Source organism: Trichomycterus rosablanca, chromosome 11, assembly GCF_030014385.1.
Source record: "Trichomycterus rosablanca isolate fTriRos1 chromosome 11, fTriRos1.hap1, whole genome shotgun sequence".
Lineage (NCBI taxonomy): Eukaryota > Metazoa > Chordata > Actinopteri > Siluriformes > Trichomycteridae > Trichomycterus > Trichomycterus rosablanca.
In genome coordinates, this window is record NC_085998.1 from 18,759,858 (window position 1) to 18,784,986 (window position 25,129).

General features: G+C 39.0%; 1 protein-coding gene across 3 annotated transcripts in view; it reads right to left on the bottom strand.

Annotated features, from left to right (window-relative positions):
- Nucleotides 1–25,129, bottom strand: part of ppp1r37 (protein phosphatase 1, regulatory subunit 37) — a 63,939-nt gene that overhangs the window by 19,587 nt on the left and 19,223 nt on the right. For 2 of the 3 annotated variants that reach the window (XM_063005264.1, XM_063005262.1), the window contains exons 2-6: nt 17,518–17,615; nt 7,900–7,945; nt 5,295–5,395; nt 2,437–2,556; nt 1,164–1,314 (exon numbers count right to left, since the gene is read on the bottom strand). In XM_063005264.1, coding sequence (XP_062861334.1) covers nt 1,164–1,314; nt 2,437–2,556; nt 5,295–5,395; nt 7,900–7,945; nt 17,518–17,615 — 516 coding nt within the window. Of the gene's footprint in view, nt 1–1,163; nt 1,315–2,436; nt 2,557–5,294; nt 5,396–7,899; nt 7,946–17,517; nt 17,616–18,475; nt 18,551–25,129 lie in introns of those variants that run through there. The other variant, XM_063005265.1, reaches the window with a different exon arrangement.

A 25,129-nucleotide genomic window follows, 5' to 3' on the forward strand; every position in this document is an offset into this window, starting at 1 on the left:
CAATTAGCATCGTGCTTCCTCTCTGTCTATGCCGAACCCTGCCCTGACGGAGGTGATTGAAGCTAACCCGTATCCCCTCCGAAACACGAGCAGCAGCCAGATGCATCTTTGCCACCCACACATTGACGAGTTTTGGCGCCACCCAGCGTTGCATGCGGAGAGACACACCCTCCCAAAGGGCACCCCCTCCCATCTCTGTGTAAGCGCCTCCAATCAGCCGGCAGAGAACGCAATCGCATTCTGACAGAGAGAGACCCACATCCGGTTCTTTGTCCCACCCCCCACATGAGCAACCGGCCAATCGTTGCTCATATAGCCACTCAGCTTCGAACCGGTAAAGCAAGGCTGGATTCGATACGACGCTTCTCAGAATCCAGCCCTGGTTGCAGCGCGTTTCTTTTTACCGCTGCGCCACCTGAGCGGCCCATGTGTCTATTTTTTAAAGCCAACCTCTGGATATGACGCCGAACACGTGGACTCAACTTCTTTGGTCGACCCTGGCAAAGCCTGTTCCGAGTGGAACCTGTCCTGGAAAACCGCTGTATGACCTTGGCCACCATGCTGTAGCTCAGTTTCAGGGTGTTGGCAATCTTCTTATAGCCCAGGCCATCTTTGTGGAGAGCAACAATTCTATTTCTCACATCCTCAGAGAGTTCTTTGCCATGAGGTGCCATGTTGAATATCCAGTGGCCAGTATGAGAGAATTGTACCCAAAACACCAAATTTAACAGCCCTGCTCCCCATTTACACCTGGGACCTTGACACATGACACCAGGGAGGGACAACGACACATTTGGGCACAATTTGGACATGTTCACTGTGGGGTGTACTCACTTATGTTGCCAGCTATTTAGACATTAATGGCTGTGTGTTGAGTTATTTTCAGAAGACAGTAAATATACACTGCTATACAAGTTGTACACTGACTACTCTAAGTTATATCCAAGTTTCATGTCTATAGTGTTGTCCCATGAAAAGATATAACGAAATATTTGCAGAAATGTGAGGGGCGTACTCACTTTTGTGATGCACTGTATATGCCCTCTCCCAGTTTTTTAATTAATTTCTTTTATAAATCAATCAGGCTCTTTACCTTTCTTAAAAAATAATTTAAATACATCCTCTTTTCTCTTTTATTAAGTGATTTATTTTAATTCTCATACCCAGTAGCATAAGTGGGCGTCCAGATAGGCCAGTGGTCTCCAGGTGTAGAATTGTGAGGCTGCCGCTGATGCGCAGAGCTCGGGCTACAAATGGAGCAGAGTAGTCCAGCAGTGGAGTGTTCTTTGCATCCAGATACTGTAGTGAACTTGTCTGTGTTTGTACACACACACACACACACACACACACACACACACACACACACACACACACACACAAACAAACTGACTCTATTAGCAAAGTGACTGCAGTTTATTGTAGGGCAACAATTCCCATCCACTCACACACACACCTATCCAATATCTGAATTGAACCAAACAGGTTTTTTGTGATTTTTAGTGCTTTTAAGCCTCTACGGTATAGACTGTGGAACAGTAAGACACTATGTAAAGCACAACTGTCATTAAAAGTAAACCTTTTGGAGCTTAAATGGAATTTTATTTATTTTTGCATTATGATAAATTAAAAATTGTTTTATTAGCATAATAAAGAAATATTAAAGAAATAAACATGAAAACTGTGCACCCTCTTTAGTATGTAATACGCAAGTCAACATTAGTTCAAAGAGAACAGCAAAAGTGCATATTTATAAAATCATGTAGTCAGTGGGTTATCTAAACCCACCAGCCACTGTAGCACTCTTAGTGTATCAGGATGGTAAGCACCACAAACTGAAAACCAGATGTGCAAGACGAAATAAAAGAAAAAAAAATTATAATAAAAGAATTAAAAATACTAAAAGTAGAAAAAGATAATGAAAACTGTCAAGTGTCCACCTAATCGCACTAGTTGGAGTATGAACCAAGGCATGGGAAAGAAACCTAGATAAGCCCAAAAGAGAAAATAAAGGAAAAAAAAAAAACTTAAGAAGAAACACAGAAGGCAAAGAGAAAGTGTGAAAAACAAACAAAAGAACAACTGAGTGAAACTCAACCAGCTACTCAGTCCACTAGCAATCTCCAATTCAAAAAGTTTCTAGAGAAGAAAAAAAAGGACATTTAAAAAAAGGATCTGCTAAAGAAATGTGAAGAAGTAACCATAACAACTGCATAATCAGCAGCTGAAAGACTAGCAAGGCACATCTGTTTAAATCATTTTTCCTTTGTTGATTGAAAATCTACTTCTGCCGGACACCTCTGCATTCATCCAAGTTAGCAATTAATACATGAAATGATACATTGGCTTCCAGATTACTGCAGTTTTCAAAGTGACTTCTGTATAAGTAATTCATTAAAAGCAAGGAGAAATTAATGAGATGATTGTTTGGTCACCCACCTTCCTCATCATGTGCGCGGCAGCCTGCCAGCCCCGTGTGCCCATGTGCTTGTTGCAAGAAATGTTGAGGTGAGTTGCAGACTCATAATACTCAATCATATCGAATAATGCAGAGGCCCCCTGTAATAACAAATAGGCAGAACAAGTAAGAGAATGTGAGACAATGTTAGTGTTTTCTCTGCCTTCATTTGAAATCTGAAAGCGTAAATATGAATGAGACAAACTGTAGCTATAATTTGCTATTAATAATAATATACATTAAGACAACACATAGTTTAATCAGGGATTATTCAATGTTTCTCTAATGCAGGAGTCACCAACGCGGTGCCCGCAGGGACCACGTGAGTCGCCCACAGGGCATGTTCTAAAATAGCACTAGTGACTATAGAGCTCCGTCTAAAAATTTTATTTGTGTTGCTGTTCTTTTTGAATCAATAACATCTGCATTGATGTATATTTGAAAATAACAACACTGAATATATAACATTCTTTAAAAACAAAAATGTTTGATGTTTATATGAGCTCTGATCTGGTCTGGGTGCTGAGTTTTATATTGTGCGCATAACGCTGAGACAAGCGCTCCCCCGAAAAAATAATAATGAAAAACATACAAGAAAAGCGAAAGAAAACTTAATATTTTCACAATGATTGTGAGGAATGTGGAGAAACACTTCAGTGCGTGTCACAAAAACGTTCATGTACATCGCAGCTTTTTTTGAAATCGTACATAACTGATCATTTGTACAAACATGGGATCGAGTTCATGATTTGTTCAAAAAAGTAGCAAAGGAAGAGATAAGGGACATGATTCGAAGATGTGACAGTTTAATGATTTCCTAAAAAAAAATGCTACAGAAGTGATCATTTGTATAAAAAAAAAAAAAAAAAAAAAAAAAAAAAAAAAAAAAGGTGCTCATTCATACAAACCTGTCAAGAAAGATATTTACAAAAATGAGAAAGCTCTGACTTTCGAATACTGAAACAGATTTAGATTAATAGAGATCAATAATGTTACATGTTGAAATATATGTTTCCTACCATGGTAAATCATTGTTAATAATTTTTCTGAAAAATTATTAACATATGATCAGACAGTCTCTTCATTTTATGAATATTTATAATAATAATAATATTAATAATAATAAAATAATTAAAGGTGAACCGTGCAACTGTATGTAATTCAGGAAGTTTGTATCAAACAAGTAGCCCTTCGTATTATTCAGTACTCTTGATGCAGCTCTTGGTCTCAAAAAGGTTGGTGACCCCTGCTCTAATGTGATCTTGTACATTTTTTAGAAAGCTGTTTTCTGTCCCGTTATAAAATACCCCTCTAAAGACTTGCATCATTCGTTTATCAAGCTCCAGTGTGTAATTAAAGTGAGTTTCTTGAGCAGTGTATATGAAAATGAGAACACATTAAATTTGTAACAGTAATTGTAGCATGTATTATAAACTGTCAACAATTATCAAATGTTTTTGGCAAAAGTACTGCTTGTACAAACATCATCTTAAAAAGCCATCAAAAGTCATTTTTTAGGTCATTCATGATACACGTGTGTGTTTTCTATTGTATACGTTTTATTATCTGTGATTAGATCTTAAATATGCTTTGAACTGATTTTTTGCAGAGGCTCTAAGGTTTTGTGACAAAATTGACTGATATTTAAAACAATTCATAATTCCCCTCAACCCTGACAAAAGCCCCAGTTACGGCTAAAGAAAAACAGACCCAAAGCATAATGCTGCCACCACCATGCTTTACTGGGGTATGGTGTACTTCTGGTGAGTCACAGTGTTGTTTTTGCTCCAAACATATCTTTTGGAATTATGGCCAAAAAAGTTAACCCCTGGTCTTTTTCTCCAAAATGTAACCGGGCTTGGATGTTTCTCTTGACCTACCCCAAAGCCTAGCCATTTAAAGAATATGGGAGATGTAGCACAAAATTAGTACTAGCCAGAAATTCCTGCAGCTCCTTTAATGTTGATGTAGACCTTTTGGCAGGTGCCCAGACCAGGTGTCCTTTTGTCGTTTAATCAATTTTAGAGGGCGGTTCAGTTATCGATAATGCCATATTTTATCAACTTGCTGATGACTGATTTCACGAAGGCGCGTGACAATACGTGAACCTAGCCTAGCCTAGATAAAAAGGAGTATTGCGTCAGGACGGGCATTCAGTGTAAAAATTGTATCAAATCAAATAAACAGATAAATGATTCATTGTGGTGACCTATAAACCCTAGAATATACATAAAGATAAGGTGAAGTGGCACTAAACATGCACTGTAACAAAAATCCTTATTTTAGGGTCAAATTACAGAGGCAGGAGTCTGACTGGAAAATATTACTTTACAACAACTGTACTTCACAAAGCATGAACGGTGCAGATCCTGGACAGAACTGGTGAGCCAAAGTTACCAGGAAAGAGAAATTACTCAGTAAACAAATGGGAGTGAGCCAGAGACCTTTGAGCTTGCCCAGTGTCTGGATCTTAGCATTTAATGGCCTATTCTTGTGCAAAGTCTTGAGTAACTACTACTGTATATTGTGCCATAATAAAACTCAGACGTGTTTACTTTCCAAAGCAAGTCCTTCTGAAAACACAGAGCTAAACAACCTTCACCACACAATAGTCCAATGTATTTGTAATGTGACCACTGTGGTCAGTATACTGAGAACAATCGACTGACTTCAGTTGTACACCCCCCTTCACCCTATTGTTATCAAAGCTCGATGTAGGTGGATAAAATACCATGGTCTCTCCAGGGGGTGTAAGAAAGTACCGAACGATTCAGACCGATAGTGAATTTTGTCAGAGTTAGAAAATGACAAACTGAAATGAAACAGAAATAAAACTCACATCTTCATCCAAGTTGGTCTGTTCCAGGTTCACCATTTTAAACTGCACTCTTTTAAAGATCTCCTCTAGAGACTCACATGTCTTGTAGTCCAGCTTCTCTCCTGAAAAGGGTAAAAGCAACAAGCAAACACACAAATGGTTTTTTGAGAGAATGAACTGAGTTCCAAACCAGACACAGTATGGGATCATTTTTTAATTATTTGAATAATTCAGCACATCAAATGATTAATTTATGAATAAGGCATATGCTACATCCCAATTATTATACACATTTAAAGTAAACAAGCTGTGTGATCATTTATAAAGCAAATCAATAGTTGGTAAATATAGTGGGGGGGTGGGAATTAAGTATTTAATTTAGCAATGTTAACCGTTAATAAATTAGCCTATACAGTTGTAATTGCTGACGATCTCAAAGAGAAAGATGATGACCACTGAGCACATTTACAAGATGGCCAGAACAGAAAGAGAGCTACTGAATCACATTAAGTCCCGCAAGTTACATTAATTTGGGTATGAGATGAGGCACTAACATGACAACACTGAAGATAGTGTGTATGACAGGATGTGTGGAAGGACCCAGCATTTAGCAGACACCTTTATCCAAAGCGACTAACATTACTATTACATTATACAATCTGAGCAATTGAGGGTTAAAACTCTCTACTCCAGGGGCACCGTCCAATGGCTGACCCTGCACTTTGACCCCAGCTTCCAAACAAGCTGGGATATGCAAAGAAAGAATTTCATTGTACTGTACACCTGTATATGTATAAATGACAAATAAAGGCATTCTATCTACATTTACATTTACATTTTCAGCATTTAGCAGACGCTTTTATCCAAAGCGACTTACACAATGAGCTGAACACGATGAGCAATTGAGGGTTAAGGGCCTTGCTCAGGGACCCAACAGCGGCAACTTGGTGGTGGCGGGGCTTGAACCGGGAACCTTCTGTTTACTAGTCCAGTACCTTAACCACTGAGCTATCACTGGCTATCTAGCATTCTATCTATGTTTTGCCAGACATAGTAATTGCCATTCTGCTCAAAGGGTTCAGTTTTCATCTCATCAGACTAGAGAATAATTTTCCTCCTGAGTCCTTTACATGCTGTTCAGCAAACGTGAGCCACCTTACTGTATGCATTTCACTCAACAGTGGATTCTGTCTTGCCACTCTTGCATGAACACCTGACTTATGGAATGCTGCAAATCCAACTGGTTCTCCACTATTTTCCCAGGACATCAGGAGTTTCTATAGCTCCCTTCATGCTTCTTATATTAAAAAAATTCTGAAGCTACTATGTGTTTGAAACATTTAAAGTCTTAGATCCTTGTCACAATTCGATCGTGGACATCAACAGTTGGATTTAATGGCTTGGGTGACAATGCTGTACAGGTTTTGGACCCTTGTAGACCAGTGGCGATTTCTCTAAGACTGCAAGGGAAGCTCAGCTTCCCCTAAAATGTCAAAAATTAAATTGTTAAATATGTACAGTTGTGTTAACATTTCATTGACTACAAATGCGTTAGAACACGTTCGTCTCGAAGACGAGTTTGTTCAGAATCAGCTACGTATCACAAATAGACTGACTCGATTTTGTTAACTTCTCATACATTCCCGTAGCATCAATGCATTTGCCCGCAGAAGCTGAGCGTCTCTTCACTTCAACGGGACTGCATGGAACGGCGTTTTTCATTGCTTCGAAACTCGCCGGTCATTGGATAAATGCCACGATTTTGTCCCACCCCCGGACGCTGAGCGTCTCTGGGGTGAATGGAGCTGTCTGGACGTGGAGCTTCAGCAAGATGATTGGAGGATCAGTCGAAAGGCTGAATCCCGTTTTGATTGACAGCTATTTTGAGATCTACACCATCACTTAATCACTGGGAGCTTCAGTCCCATCGCGGATTTTGCGAGTGAAGTCGAAAGACAAACTGCTGCAACCCATTTCTTCGATAGGATCACAGGCCATTTTCTTGAAAAGGAACGGAGGGCAGAAGTAATGTATAAATAAATTGACAAATTTTATGATGTAAGCCGACAATGAGCTTTCCCTCTTTGAAAGACCAGCAGCTGCCACTGTTGTAGACCCACTTTTTTGATGCTAGCATGAAAGTACACAGCTTTTATCTTTAATTGCAAAAAAAAAAAAAAAAAGGCTTAATTTTTTGGTTAAAATATTAAGTATGAAAATATTTATTTACGTTTTTAACCATGTTTAGCCCTGAGACACACCAGCTTATTAATGCAAAAATTCATGTGTACAATTAAATTCATTTGTGCCGTTAGCAGTTTCGGAATGAATGGGCCATATGATGGGTTGGCACGCTGTTCAAGGTTTTCCTGTCTTGTGCCCACAGTTTCCTGATGAAACCGGACCCACCATGACACTAACAAGAATAAAGAGGCTGATGAAAATTAAATGAACTAAACCTTAATGATACAGATATTGCAAATTAAAGTTTGGGGTCAAGTGGGGTTAGTGTACACAATCCATAATCTTCCCATATCCATAATGCCAACTTCACAAACATGAACCAGGTTTAAATGTTAAAAAAAAAAAAAATGCAGGAAATGCTGCGTGCATCTATCGATCTCACCTTTAAGGTTCAAGCACTCATTTCGTTGAGTCAGGTCTGTCAAGTTCTGCAATAAAGACAAAAAAACAAAGCAATTAGGGTGAGGTCACTATAAGATATAGCTAATAATACCACAGCATGACACCACATTGTTGAACAGAGGACTTCAAATCCGACAAGCCAGTCAGTCAAGTTTGCCATGATGCTACATATAGCTCAGGGTGTGTTATGGTTGCGTGAAAGTGTGCATGTGCCAACAGCTGGTACATTGTGAACGTGCAAAATGTAAATGCATGAATCAACAAGTAGAATGTGTGAAAGGGAAATGTCCAGAGTACATCATGCACATGTTTGTGTGTGTTCAGGTGCAGTGGGATTACTGGTGAAAACTGGTCAGAGCTCCATCAAGCTCCAACATGCCACACACCAGGGAGATTAAACTCAGACAGCCAAGCCCTGGGCTGATCCTAAGGCTGGTATTATAGCTGCACAGCAAAAATGTTCACAACTTCACAGTTGCATAACGGTCTCTATGTTCGGACAGCAAAGCTCGTAGCCGCTCTAAATATTTCACAAACACATAGCGAAACTGCTCACTGTCATTTTTATTTTCATGATGACACCACTATGCAAGAGCTATGTCGTAAGACACTGGCGCACACACACCAGATTTAAAGCATCGGAATCAAACCTAGGTGTGTTTTACACTTGGTGCGGTTCAATTAGGCAGATAAGACAGCAGCAGTTGCACCCAGTTTCAGAGCAAATCAACCACTTTCCTGTCTTGTGTTTAGTGTTTTCCAATGACACAGGACCTGCTTTGACCCTGACCAGGATAAAGCGATAGATAAAAATAAGGAAAAATGTCAAAGAATAATCAAACACCCGATAATGGACAAATAACTCACATACAAGTAATGCTTTCAGTTAAAAAAGGACATTTTGATTCTGAATGCTGGTGCTTTAATTAAATAAAAGCTGGATTTTCACCCATTTCTTTTAACGACTAACCAACCGTTCTTAGTCTACAGTTAACCGTTAACCCAGTGGTCCCCAACCACCGGGCCAATTTATAACCGGCTGCACAGAAAGAATACATTTTACATTTACATTTTCAGCATTTAGCAGACGCTTTTATCCAAAGCGACTTACACAATGAGCAATTGAGGGTTAAGGGTCTTGCTCAGGGACCCAACAGTGGCAACTTGGTGGTGGCGGGGTTTGAACCGGCAACCTTCTGTTTACTAGTCCAGTACCTTAACCACTGAGCTATCACTGGCCCTAATAAATAATTCGAGATTGCTACAAAAGCAATGAAAACATTGCTTTCATTTCCAACATCCTATCGTTGTGAAGTGGGATTTTCTACAGTCAAATCAAAACAAAGTTACGGATTAGACTGGACATAAGGAACACACTTCGAGTGTTATTGTCTCCTATCACCACTAGGTGGGAGCGTCTCATTTCAGTAAAAAAAAAGCTCAGGGTTCCCACTGATTTTCCATCATTGGTGAGTAGTATCTTTATGCACTTTGTGTTTTTTATTATGCTTGTTGTATAATTTTATTTGAAATCCTTCCACCCCCGCTGGTCTGTGAAATTATATCTTATATCTTATATCAAAAAAGACCACCCAAACGGTTACAAAGTCCAAAAGGCCAACATCTTTTCCTAGAAAGTCCATGGTTATTTCAGCAAGACAATGCCGAGCATTAATCAGCATGGGCTACAAAAGCATGGCTTCGTAGACAAAGGGTTTGTTTGTTTATTAGGATTTTAACGTCATGTTTTAGAGTTTCAGCTTTTAACCGCAAAAGCCAAGAGAATAAATTATCCGTTGGATATGGATTTATATATTCTGGAAATATTCTGGAAACACAAGGGAAAACATTTACAAAAAAGTGCATTTTATCCCTAATGGAACAACACACGGGTATAGATTTGATCTCAATTTGAAAAAGCTCAGGTAAGCAGCGGATATGATTTTATGCTGCTGTGTGGTTGATCTGGGTTGCGGTGCTGCTGTTTACCGTGCGTTTTCATTTTGCAGTGATAGCAAAGCATCATCAATTATTGAACTTTTTCGGGATTTTTTTGATGCTCATTTATTTGAAGTAAAATTGCAGTGGCCTGCCATTGTACTTTGTTAAGTTTACATTATATCGTATCATATCGTATATCGCTACTTCTCAAAAGCATATTGAGATACTGTATACGTTTTTTAGTCATATCGCCCAGCCTAGTGGGGACAGATAAAAGAGATTCCATTGTTCATTATGAACCCTATGACCACTTTTATCTTGCAATTTAACAGTACACCATTGTAAATTCATATCACAAGACACCCTTAGTCTGCACATAGACTTTTTAATTCACACACATTGCACCGTCTGCTGAAAAGGGACAAGCATATAAACAAGCTGCCTTTGACAAACTTTGACTGGACTTCACAGACTTCTGTCCTTAAGAGTTTCTGTCTGACATTCAGAAATGACCTAAGAATGCTGTCGTGCTCTAATCTTCCGTGTTATTGCCAACCTGAATTCAATTTATGTACCCTGGCACCCAAGTGCCAGATTAAAGACCTGCCTCTTTACTAAGCACTTATAGGCTAAGCAATAACATGCATTTAATAACCTTCTATAGCATCTTATTAAAAAAAACCTTCGTTCTAACAAGGTTTCTGACGATTTGTATCTTTGTACTGTTGTTTACTTAAACTTGAGAAGGAAAATGAACTTCTGTAAGTCGCTCTGGATGGGAGCATCTTGTAAATGCTGAAAATATAAGTGTAACCAGCCCTAATGATGACATAAGAAGGTGTTTTGGTGCATAACATCATACAGAGTCAAAAAGAAAGATCGTACAGAGACAAAAAGAAAGATGAACTCAAAAATGCATGCTTCAGGGGATTAATGACAGGTAGATTCAGGTATCTGTGGAATCTATGTGGAATAGCAGCTAACACAAACACATACCAAGCGAATCAAGCAATCTGTCAGTAATGGCTGAGCAGAGCAAGTCTCCCTCCACCAGGAACATTCTGGACTGACAGCGAGGGCAGATGACTTCAGCATTAGTCATTTTAGGAGAAGGAAAAAATGCTCTGTACTTTACAGACGTAATATTGCAAAATTAAACAGGCTTGGCAGTTTGCCTGCTGGTCTGTGTGAGCCAGGTCAGTGTGGGCTTGTAGAAGGAAAACTCTGGCAGTGTGCGTAAGTAAGAATGTTGCTGATGTCCACAATGTGGAAGTATGAAGTCTACGTAGCTCCGATATTAAGCAAGTACACCTCACAAGCTACTGTTTGTGCAGCTATGTGACAAATAGCTGCTAGTCTAATCGGGGCACACGCCTCAATGCTACTGACGCCAAGACATACAACACACAACTGCCAAATACACCCGGCATCCTTTTGAAAGGACCTACAGTTAGCATTGATCATATGACCCAGAAAGTGTTATTAAGCCAACAAATGCAGAAGCTCTTTCTGCAATATATGTAGCACATGTAGTAAAATCTGTAGGAATTAATATGCACTTTGTTTATCTGTGATTTGTTTTATTAAATGCTACAGTCAGTTCATTGTTGCTAAACACAGAAATAAATGTACAATTGGAGTCAAAATCTAACTTAACTATATGGCCAAAAGTATGTGGACACCTGACCATTAGTGTGGCTGTTCCAACTTTTCTGGAAATAAAGTTTGTATTTAAATATGATATACATTGTAAATGGTCACAAATGAATGAATGAATAAATGAATGCCTTTATTGTCATTGTATTAAAAAAATACAACAAAATTTTCTGTGCAACTTCTTGAAAAAAAAAAGAAACAAGAAACATGAACCATTCGCTGTCACAAATATACACACTAAAAAGGTGAAAAAATACACAAAATTAATTGTCCTTAAATATTAAGGTCTAAAACATATAAAAAGAAAAAGCATATAAAAAATATATATATGTAGAAGTGTAGCAGTATTGCACATGTACAAATAACAGTATTATTGCACGACTTGTAAAGTTATTGTACTTCAGTTTACAATGATATTAAGGTAGGTGGGAGGGGTAGAGAGCATTATTTATTTAAAGCAACAATGGCACTTGGAAAAAAAACTATTTTTAAGTCGGGAGGTGTGTCTCCTTAAGAAGTCATTTTGGATAAAGCGACTGCTAAATGCCATAAATGCAGATATTGTGCATTGTAAATGGAAACTAGGGTACAAAATAAAAAAACAAACATTAAATTAAACAGCAGAGCAATTCCTGAATAGAAATATTTCAATAACCATTAATAACTAGGGCTGGCTCGATACCACTTTATGTCCGATACCGATATCGCAAATTGAGTATCTATCGATACCAATACCAATCCGATACCGTCATTTCTCCTCTCAAACAACTAAGCAGTAATAATACATGTCTCAATGCACCATGGTTAATCTAGCTATCTAAATAACAATGCTCAGACTGTGAAACAAATATTCTAAAGAAATAAATACAGAACCTACAACATCACACTTATACAAAACTGCTGTTTTTATTTTAACTTTTACACACAGAACATTTAGCAGCATGTTTGGCTTGTTTAACAAAATTGGAAGATGTAAATGTGAATGTCAGTCAAATGCGTTAGACCAATTAGAATTGACGCAGTGCTTGGTTCCGTCACGTTTTTAGATGATTAAAAACCAAAGCGCACTTATTAAAAAAACCCTGCTGGATTTTGAAGAGGACGTCTGTGGCTAAACGGGAAACGGTGTAGTTTGTTTTATTTCATATCACTAATGGATTAATCGCTGAGGATGTGAGAGATCTCCAAACCGGGACAAGAGACTTTATCTCAGGTGAGCGATTTATCATTTATAAAGAGATTTTTATTGTGTTTAAACAAAAAATTGTGTTTTTAGTTGTGGCCGTAGTAGATGATTTTTTAAAATGCTAAAAGTTGAAGTAGATCAGTGTGTTTTAATTTCTGAATGGCTGTTGCAGATCAGTGGCGCATGTTAATAATGTCATCGAGAGTGAGTGGCAATAAACGACACTTGTCATGTAATGTAAATTACATATATACTGTCTGGCCCTTTAAGAATGTTAAGTGTACAATGCTAGGGTATAGGGAGCGAGTGTGTAGGGAAGAAATTAGAAAATGATAGTCTCCGGCTGTGCTATGCTGTTCTGTGTTTGCACTGAGCGTTTGTGATATTAAAGTAGCGTTCTCGTGAAACCCCACTCGAATGTTTGAACATTGAATTATTTTACAACACTCTGTTGGAACGTATCTTCGTGTTTTATTTGCTTTACACACAAACAATGGCCTTATTTACATTAAGTGTTATTAACATTAAGCAACAGTATCGGATCGGATTACACGTTTTTTTCCTTCCGATATCTGATCCAGTGATTTGGGCCAATATCGGACCCATACCAATACAGAGTATCGGATTAATAACCAGTTATTTTTGCTTCTGATGTAAATTAAACTTATCAGGAAAAATGCTGATGCTGCTGCATTATTCTGATCAGGATTGTGTTTTAGGTTGTTAATAATTGAACCAACTGAACCAACTGAACGTGTGTTTGTGACAAAATGTAGTTTGGGAGACGAGATAGACTCGCCAATCAGTCGTGTGGTGTAAAATCCACAACAACTTAAGACTCCCGATTACAAGAGATCCAGTTGTGTATTGTGAACTGTACAGCAATCTGAACAACTTGAAAGTCATATAGTGTGAACTTGGCATTAGGCCTTTACTGTCACATTTACGTTACGCTCTACTTATTTAATAAAGTATAAAAAACCCAATAAACTGTCGACATGATGTTAAAAGGTGGGAAGAAAACAGAGTACCTGAAGTAAATCCACATACACAACTGAATATTAACTCCTCTTAGACACTGATGTCAAACCCAGGTCCCTAGCACTTTAGATATGTAAAGTACGAATACTACACGCTGCACCACCGTTCCTCACAGGTGCCTACAGTCACAAGAGAAAAAACTACAAACAAAAGCAAGAGACCAGAACGTTTAGGCTAAGTGTAATTAAATAAGTAATCACGTCCAGAGAATAAATACATGGCCTTCATACTCAGCATGCATCTCGTACTAGCTGTAGGCATGGGCTAGGTAAGGAAAAATAAAGAGAGCATTTAGCTGGATAGTCACAACCTCCAGGCCCTCCCTCTCACCATCTCTGCCACCTCCCGCAAGATCAGAGGTAACTGGTGAAGTCATGTTTCCAATGTGATTAAGACGGTATGGAAAACCACACAAAAGTAAACAAGCGGGAAAGGTGGGGGGTGCACAAAAAAAAAAAAAACTATGTTCTCACACACACACTCCATCAGGATCATAGTGGAAATTTACCATGAGCCACCGTGGAACTTTAACAGACCGATGTTTCTTTCCACAACTGAATGTGATCTACAGTGTCCCACACACACCACAGGAAAAGTCTAGAATATACAAAAGAGCCTGTAGAAAAGTTCAAAGTGCATGCTGGTGTTGGTGGACAAAAATGTATATTGTACAGAAAATAATGTATATTACCCAATCGCAAATAATTTAGTCCTTTACAATTTTTAACACTGAAAAGGTTTAGCAAAATTGGAAAGATCTCAGTTCATGTTGGGCAAAGCCAAAAACCACTGATGAATGTGTGTGACCTGTAAGCTTTCACACAGCACTGCATGAGAAACCATTATGCTACTGTGATAAATATAGCCACATGGGCTTGGTTAGTACTTCGGAAAACCTTTGTCACTTAACACAGTCTATCACTGCATTAAGCAATGTAAACTGAAACTCAAAAGCCAGTGTCTGGTATGGAGGTGCATCAGTGTCCATGGCATTGGTGACTAGCATATGTAAAGATACCATTGATGAGGAGGCGTATATCGGGATTTTAGAGAGACATGCCGTCACCAAGGCGGCGTCTTTTCCTGGGAAGTCAATTATTATTTCAGCAAGACAATGTTAGGCGTCATTTTGTATGTGCAACAACCACAGACACAGAATGTGAAGTATCAAGCAAGAACGGACAAAAATTCCACTTGCAAAACTGCAACAATTTGTGTCCCCAGTTCCCAAACCATTAAATGTCCTAATTAACAGGAAAGGTGATGGAACACAGAGTAAACACACCTCTGTCCTAATTTTCTGGAGTGTGTACTTTATGTATTTATTAGGATTTAAACATCATGTTTTACACACTTTGGTTACATTAATGACAGGACAGGTAGTTTCATCAATTCAAGTCCTCTGATGTCAAACACAGTCATGGATAATTTTTTATCTCCAATTCACCTCACTTGCATGTCTTTGCACTGTGGGAGGAAAACGGAGCTCCCGGAGGAAACACGCCCAGACACAGGGAGAACATGCAAACTCCACACAGAATAGACCCAAAACGATCCACCTGGGAATCAAACCCAGGAACTTCTTGCTGTGAGGTGACAGTATTACCCACTGAGTCACTGTGCCGCCTCTGATGTGTGTTGCAAGCATCAAATTGTAAAAGTGTTTCTACTTATCAGTTAAATAAAGATTCAAGACAATAAACAAATTACAGATTTTTCTTTTTATTGTGTTTTACAAAACGTCCCAACGTTCCTGGAAATGGGGTTTGTAGTTTAGGGTGTTTCCAATATACTGCACATAAGCACAAGATTAAACTTCACAGCTATGATTTAGTAGGGAGCTGTGATGTTACTCATAACAACACAACATCACGCGTGATGAATCAGCAAAGTAGCCAAGAGGAATCCACAACATTCTTTTCAACGACTGGTTTACACACACATACACACACAGAGCTCTATCTAACACAAACCCAATCACCTGTCTGACTAGCTAACGGTATCGCATTCCTGCATCCAATGGCTGGTGATGAAAGAGATGTTTAGAGTGGGAAAAACATGGTGTCGCAATAACAATACAGAATGTTGTGGGTTAAAAGAGGAAAGTCTGAGAGGGGGTGGTAAATGAAATCATGTGCTGGTTGGCGTGTAACAGTGGGTGTTAGCTGGCATGTGTCACTCTGTGCAAACAGCAGGCAGTGATAACATGCTCTTCATCACCCTCGCTTTTCTTTCATTTGTTTTCTTATCCTGACAAATCTTTCTGTGGCTCAGCAAGATGCAAACAAGGCACTTTGCTCTCAGCAGTATAAAAATGCAGCATACTATGTCTCAACCACTGCTTTTGCATTAAATGTATGTGGAAAAAGCTTAATATACACTGATAAGCCATAACATTAAAACCACCTCCTTGTTTCTACACTCACTGTTCATTTTATCAGCTCCACTTACCATATAGAAGTTACAATTACTGACTGTAGTCCATCTGTTTCTTTGCACACTTTGTTAGCCTCCTTTCATGCTGTTCTTCAATGGTCAGGACTCTCCCAGGACCACTACAGAGTGTGTTGTGCTGGTATGAGTGGATAAGACACAGCAGCGCTGAGAATAGTCCACCAACCAAAAATGCCCAGCCAACAGCGCCCCAAGGGCAGCGTCCTGTGACCACTGATGAAGGTCTAGAAGATGACCAACTCAAACAGCAGCAATAGATGAGCGATCGTCTCTGACTTTACATCCACAAGGTGGACCAACCAGGTAGGAGTGTCTAAGAGTGGACAGTGAGTGGACACGGTATTTAAATACTCCAGCAGCGCTGTTGTGTCTGATCCACTCATACCAGCACAACACACACTAACACACTACCACCATGTCATTGTCACTGCAGCACTGAGAATGATCCACCACCTAAATAATACCTGCTCTGTGGTGGTCCTGACCATTGAAGAACAGCATGAAAGCAGGCTAAAAAAGTATGTAAAGAAATACATGGACTACAGTCAGTAATTGTAGAACTACAAAGTGCTTCTATATGGTAAGTGGAGCTGATAAAATGCACAGTGAGTGTAGAAACAGGGAGATGGTTTTAATGTTATGGTTGATCAGAGTGGTGGCAGATGTATAATTTATATTATAATATACTCACTGAGCACTTTATTAGGGACACCTATCAGGTCATCTTCATTGCTTATTTCATAAGCTAGACCTACTATACAGCTGAACTGTGTGGGTGTGCCATTACTGACTGTAGCCCATCTTTGCCACACTACAACCTTTTGGCAGTGAAGCATTTTAGCACTGCAATGACCCAAACATGGTAATTCCATGGTAGTGTGTGTTGTATTGAGATAAGTGTAGCAGCTGCATTAGTGCTGTCTGAATTTACAAAATACAGCTCTAGTTTTCAACTATACACCAACTACCAGTACTAACTGCTTATGTGTTCCTAATAAAGAGGCCAGTCAATTTAAACAGAATTTAAGAATCCCAGCAAACTGCTGCACCTGATTTACCTTGCCAATACCATGTTAGTGTCATTGCAATGATCCACAATCTCTATGACTGTGTTTCAACCTACAAATGATGATCATTATCACCTGTTTGGTATACATGGTTAAACATAAACCTGACTATAATCCTACAAAATCCCTGTACCTAGAAGAACTGATGCTGTTTTGAAGACAAAGGGTGGTCACACCAAGTATTGATTTAAGATTTCTCTTTTGTTTATTCACTTTGCAATTTGATCATTAATATAGTTTATATAATATATACCTGAATCTGCTGGAGCACTTTAGGATTGGGCTTGCAGCTGAGTTTCTGGCAGGCTTGTCTGTAGGCATTTAAAATCTCCTCCACTGTCACATTCATGGCTGAAGAGAAACAAAACAAAACAGGCTTAACGTCAACAATCATTATGACAACACACAACGTACATTTACCGTCACAAAAGTATTTAATCGATTCACAAGTTCCTTTAAAAGAAATTTGCATGACAGTGAGAATGGCTAGTTAGGTGATGTTTTAGGTTTAAGTTCACCTATAAATAAAGAGAGACATACAATTTATTTAATTCTAGCTAAACATTTTAAACATCCCTAACTCGTCCGATTCTTCACATGTGAAAAGCTCAAGATCCACCAGTAATCATAACCACATAGGCACACTGCATCATGACCGCACCTCTGTGCACAAAGCAAGCTTCATAAATACCATGGTTTGACAAGACTGACACAAAACTTCAATGGACTGCACAGAACCCTGCCCTTAACTCTGCTCAGGATGGAATGGAACGTATTGCAAGCCAAGTCTTCATGTCCAAAATCAGTGCCTGACTTCACAAAGGCACTTTGATTAAATAGACCCAAATTCCCAAGGTTCTGAAATGTTATGTCCAAGTGTCTCACTGTCCCACCAAAAACAGTGACAAACTTTAACCATGTGTGTCAATTTGATGTAAGTTTTAACCCCCCGAAGGAGACCCCCCCCCATGGAACTAATTGGACATTATCTGCAAAGAACATCACATTTTTGAAAGACAGATAAAAACAACAGCTACGTAAAACAAAGGAAAGCTATGTAAAAAAAAAAACACAAAAATAATAGCAGAAATTTAAAGAACAGTAATAAAAAAAAGGACCTCCACAAAACTGTGCAGTGTTTAACAAAAAAAGAAAAAATAGCTGCCGGCATGCCTTAACCAAATTTATACAACAGTTAGTTCCGACCTTACAATCTGATTGGTTGAGAAGCGTTCTAACTGTGCTGATATTTGTGATAACAGCACGGCCTTTTCACACCACAACTGTATTACTCCGCTGACGCGTTGCCAGTAACGACAAGCTTCATGCACACAAACGCGCACGCAGGCGACACAGACTTTTAGGGCTGGGTATCGCCACTAATTTCCTGGATCGATTCGATTCCGATTCACAAGGTCCCGATTCGATTCGATCTTCGATTTTCGATTCAATTTCGATTCAACACATTTAGGCATATTTGAGTTACATTAACAGGTTTTGTTTAAATATGTAAAGATGTTCAGAGAACGAATGTGATAATTGTACAAAGAACATTTATTATTAAAAATATTTGTGTATTTTGTTTACATAAATAATTAATCCAAAACAGAAAACAGTAACATTCAACAGCCAGGTGTATGTTTACATTACATTTACAATGTTGTAGCATGTCAGACAAATGAAATAATAATAAAAAATGAATGTTACTGTTTTCTTTCATTTGTCTGACATGCTACAACATTGTAAATGTAATGTAAACATACACCTGGCTGTTGAACAGCTTATGCCAAGTTTACACTACACGACACTCTGATTAACACCTGGTCGCTGTAATGTTCACACTACACGACTGATCGGCGATGGGGAGTTTTACACTACACCATCTATCACCAGGGGGAATCACAGGCGAGCTTCTCTGCTCTCCAAAACTACGTTTTGTCACGAAAACACACGTGAGAAGTGATGAAAGGTTTAATGATACCACGTCCAAACATGCACATCAACAAGTAGCGAGCAATCAAAGTTTGTGCGCTGATGAAATAAATGAATCTGAGTGGATTTGGCAACACGAGCAGCATGGATTGTTCTATAGTGAGTTGGAGGTTAATAAATATTTTGTTTTGTAGAGAACGATCAGAAATACTGTAAAACTCGCGTGTGCTGATGTATTCTGATAGAAACTATATTGCGCTCCACCTGTTTCCAACCTCTCCCCTGTGTTTCCCCTCGCTGTTACTCACATTGATTGAGAGCCGAGTTTTGATCGCAGAGCGAACACCGAGTTCCTCCCGAATCCAGAGCCGAGCGAAAATCAGTGCAAAAAGTTGTGTAGTGGTCATAACTTGAGCTTCTGCCATGCTAAACTGATGTGCAGGTCAGATCTCGTTGCATGAAAAAACACTGGCTGGTCACGCGAAATTAAAGGGGGTAACAATAGTAATAGATTTCCGTGTGCACCGTAAAAAGGGGCGTATTTAAAAAATCGATCTCGCATTTATATGAATCGATATCGGATCGTTCAAATAAAGATCGATTAAAATCGAAAAATCGATTTTATAAACCCACCCCTACAGACTTTATTCCCGATCGTGTAATAAATCCGTTATCTGATATACAATCTAGCGCACTGTGTAGGGAACATAAATCAATTGTCTAATTCACTATCTAGTGCACTATGTAGGGAACATATATCCGTGATCTGATACACAATCTAGTGCACTATGTAGGGAACTGTAATGTGTTTGTAACGCGAACAGTTAGCTTAATAGCCCAGTTAGCAGCTCCTAAGAGTTCTGTTATCACCCAAAACCTTTGGTGTGTGTGTGAGATGTTTTTTATTTCTTTTTTTCCCTTCGGAGGTTCTTGCCTTCTTCTTCTTGTTCTTCTTACCTCCCTGAAATGAGTTTTTGCAACTTGGGATATCTGCTTTGTAGTGTTAAACTTTATATTCGTTGTGGAACTACTTTTTGGCGGAAGGTATTGTCAATATTAAAGCATATTTAATATGAAATTCAGGGCTTCTTTGATTTATTTTCTTTCTTTATTTTGTAAAAACTGTTGTATAAAAGCCTTCGGCTCGTGCCTGCGACCAAATCACAGCCGTGATGTTATTGGCGATAACACACTCCCTCTCGTGTTCTATTGCTTAAATAACATTTTCACTTTTAATTCCAAATTAGGTCATGGTAATAATTGCACAAAAAAAATCAAAAGGTTGCTGACAGATGCGGCAACTTGGAGCCAAATCAACCCTCGCTTAGGGCTCCAAAATAGTCTTTTAATTGCTATGTGTAAATTGTTCAAAGACACAATCCGAAAAGGCTCGCCGATCACTCGCAGACTTCTGCAAAACATCTAGCATGCTGAATATTTGGACCTGTTGGCAACTCCAAGTCCTGTGCTGTAAAAAGTGTTAAGTGAAAAGGTTACAACTGTGGTAGTGCGATGTTGAGCTACAGCCAATGAGAACGCAAGATACGGAGTGAGGGGAAACCTCAGGGAGGAGCTACGTATATAAACGTCAACAAGCATGGCTACAGAAAAATTTTAAATACAGTCAGAATACAGTAGAATAGGGTAAAAACACATGCTAGTGCACCAGAGCTGGGATTTCGAATACATCGTATCGAATCTCAGCTCTGCCATCCGGCTGGGCTGAGCAGCCACATGAACAATGATTGGACTGTTGTTCATATGAGGGGGTGGGGTAATAAGCTGGATAGGGACTCCTCGTAACTGATGCACTACGACCTCTGCTGGCTGATTGATAACGCCTGCACAGAGGTGGGGAAAGAGTGTGGATCAGGGTGTGTCTCTCCGTACACAAGGCTGATTCACATATACAGTATGTACTCGCCTAGTGTGGGTGACGAAATGCATACTGCTGCTGCCCACATGTCGGAGAAGGCGTGGGTTAGCTTTGTTCTCCTCAAATCTGAGCTGGGGTCGGCATTAGTGGAGAGGAAGCGTGACGCAATAGAGCAATTGGACGCGCTAAAAAAAGTCGGGAGAGAAAGGGGAGAAAATGCATAAACAAATATTCTATATATATAAAGAATACAGTAGGATACATACAAGCTGTAAAGTATTTGTAACCTTATCGTCCATCCCAAACCATAATATCCACATTTTAATTGCAAAATTATTTGTCAGCAGAACAGAACAGATGATGCCTGCTGGTCGTGTATCTTAATCACTCATCTTCTTTTCTTTCTCCCACTTGTAGGGCGGCACGGTGGCTAGCACTGTCGCCTCACAGCAAGAAGGTCCTGGGTTCAATCTTCAATTTTGAAGACTTTAGCACTAAAGAGTTTTGTCTCTTGGACACTGCATGTCCCTCAATTCATGGGCATCAAACGCTTCTACTGATTTAAAGTGAATATCTCTTTCTTAGGCGGCTAAAGAGCAAAAACACTGGAGACATCAGCCCCAACCTTTCTCCTCAACATCTCAGTTGGTGGAGCTTTTAGGTGGAGCAGGAGAACTGTGATGATAGGCCATCAGGAAACCTGGAACACCATCAAAGAAAAAGCCAGCACCAAGGCCAGCTACCACAACCTCATCACGGAAAACATGGAGCTAGGTTCAACCATCCAGAGCTGAAGGACAAAAATGAAAAACTATAAACTAACTATGGTTTCTAACTGGTTATTAAGGAGATGGCAAAAGTAGTACATGCTTTTATACACAGAATTGTATACACAGACAACACTTTTTTTTGCGTTAGTATGCAGTCACTATTTATTTTCTTAAGTAAGTAAGGTTTTTAAGCAATTCTTTTACATTAAAAAACATATATATTCATAAAAATCATAAATAATAAAATAAAAAGAGTACTTCTGTCTGCAAAAACATGGTGTTAATAAGAAAGTAACTCTTAAAAAGAGTCTTGTCTGATCAATCTTGGATTTTCCACATGCACATTGTTGGGTCAGAATTTGGCATAAACACTGAATCCATTGACCCAATACCTTTTAGCTAATAGTTTAGTCCCCCAGCGATTGCGTAATGTTGTAAGGGATGTTATTTTTGTATGTTATTTCTATTTTAACCTTTTGAACCTTAAACATCATACCATTTTTTACATGTTAATCTAAACCAGCTCACAGTCCAATTAATTATTGATAAAAATAGTTTGCAGTCAACAGTATGTGGACCATGAGCTTGTTAAGTATACAATTTTGCAACAACAGCGTCCAGACTGTTGGAAAAGCTTTGCTATGTTTGAGATACTAGACAGGAAGGCTTGGCTCATGATTCAATAAGGGTTCTCCAGACCAAACTCATCGAACCATATCAACATCTACTGCACTTTGACAAGCCTTTCCCAACAATGATCAGCATAACTCACTGTCCATTTTATCAGCTCCACTAACCATATAGAAGCACTTTTTAGTTCTACAATTACTGACTGTAGTCCATCTGTTTCTCTGCATGCTTTGTTAGGCCCCTTTCATGCTGTTCTTCAATGGTCAGGACTCTCCCAGGACCACTACAGAGCAGGTATTATTTGGGTGGTGGATGATTCTCAGCACTGCAGTGATACTGACATGGTGATGGTGTGTTGGTGTGTGTTGTGCTGGTATGAGTGGATAAGACACAGCAATGCTGATAGAGTTTTTAAACACCTCACTGTCACTGCTGGACTGAGAATAGTCCACCAACTAAAAACATCCAGCCAACAGCACCCTCTGACCACTGATGAAGGTCTAGAAGATGACCAACTCAAACAGCAGCAATAGATGAGCTATCATCTCTGACCTTACATCTACAAGGTGGACCAACCAGGTAGGAGTGTCTAATAGAGTGGACAGTGAGTGGACACGGTATTTAAATACTCCAGCAGCGCTACTGTGTCTGATCCACTTATACCAGCACCACACACACTAACACACTACCACCATGTCATTGTCACTGCAGTGCTGAGAATGATCCACCACCTAAATAATACCTGCTCTGTGGTGGTCCTGACCATTGAATAACAGGGTGAAAGCAGGCTAAAAAGGTATGTAGAGAAATAGATGGACTACAGTCAGTAATTGCAGAACTACAAAGTGGAGCTGATAAAATGGACAGTGAGTGTAGAAAGGTGGTTTTAGTGTTATGACTGATCAGTGTATTTATAAACATTAGCAATGGTTGTGACTAAAACAGAAATAAAAGTGGTGTCTATAAACTGTCTATAAACATTTTGCTGATTAGTGTTAAAGCCATACACTGGTTTTTAAAACTTGTTTGCAATTCTGGTCATAAATGCATTTCATGTGCTGCTCTGTTTAGCCTTCTTTGCTTGCATCACCTCTTTGTTTACAGCAGACTTTTAAACATGAAACTGCCTCCAGCACAAAGCTAAACAAAACTTGCCAAGCGATGAAAGGCCAAAAGGGTAACAAAAACCCAGGAGACAAAACTCTGGTAATGGGTGTACGTTGAGTAAAAACAGTCTAGTCTACACAGAGCTAAAGAGGATGCGATAAGCATACAAATACTGTGTCCTTGTAAAAGCATTATTTATGAGAGCCTACAGACCATCAGCATGAGTAAACATTCCCACAAACAAACATCTCCAGATGGGAATACAGTTCCAGTGACTCCCACAATGCATTTCACTTAGGTTCGCTCTGGGGCTTAATGTGTTTACAGTATATTTTTACTTTCACTGGTTCCAACACTTGCTTATAGAACAGCTCAGCATGTTTAATTAAAGTAAATGCTTTACTTCATTTGTTAAACGATAAATAATTCTTAATTAAGCAGACAGAATAAACTGCTGAAAAATAAAAAGAAACCCTTATTGATACAAGACAAGACTTCATTATAAAACATTTGTATCAGATTTTTTACATTTACCTTTTTATTTATGCATATTTTGCCTTTTTCTCCCAATTTAGCATTCCCAATCAGTATTCTGCTGCTGGGGACCCTGACTGTATTCACGGAGAGTATATTTGTCTGACACATGCTCCCTCCATGACCACATCCTATTCACCATGCCTTTTTTGATTTGCACATGAGGCCAGTCTTGCCAGTCTCTCACCTCTGTACAAGCTCTTAACCAGAATCTATACACAATGTCAAAGACCCCACCCACTTTTTTTTATTTGGTCTTTTCCCACCCAGCAGACTAGTGGCCAATTTGGCCTGCTGCAAGCACTCACATTTGTGCCTGCTAGGGGGCGTCCAGCCGACTGGTAGCAGAGCTGAGATTATACAGTATTTTGACTGAATGGTATAGGCTGGTCGGTTATCAATCAAAAGAAATTGGCATCTCTATAAATATTTTAAAGATCCTCTGTGATTACAATCGTCCATCCTTTTTTATACGCATGCATAATGAAAGCAGGTAAATATGTGATTGTTAGTGTTAGACAAATAATCTGCATTAAAAAGCAGGTCAACGAGGCTTGTTTTCTTTTATCCAATAAACTATAGTAGCCAAGATTTCTGAATATGAACACCACTTAGTTTAAGACATTAAAAGTAAAACAAATACATATATGACAATGGACTAAAATGCTTTTTAATTGATAACTGGTTTAAGTGGATGATAAGGCAATAATTAGAGTGTAATCTGTGAGCAGGGTCAGCCACGGTCAGCCATTGTACGGTGCCCCTGGAGCCGAGAGGGTTAAGGGGCTTGCTCAAGGGCCCAACAGTGGCAGCATGGCCTTAACCTTTCAATTGATAGCCCAAAGCTCTACCCACTAGGCTACCACTGTCCCTGTACTGTGTTTATATTGCAACGGGACAATATATGCTTGTCGGATATATATAAATTAGGGCTGTCGAAGTTAACGCGATAATAACGCATTAACGCGATCTCAATTTAACGCGATAAAAAAAAAAGTGCCATTAACGCAAATTCT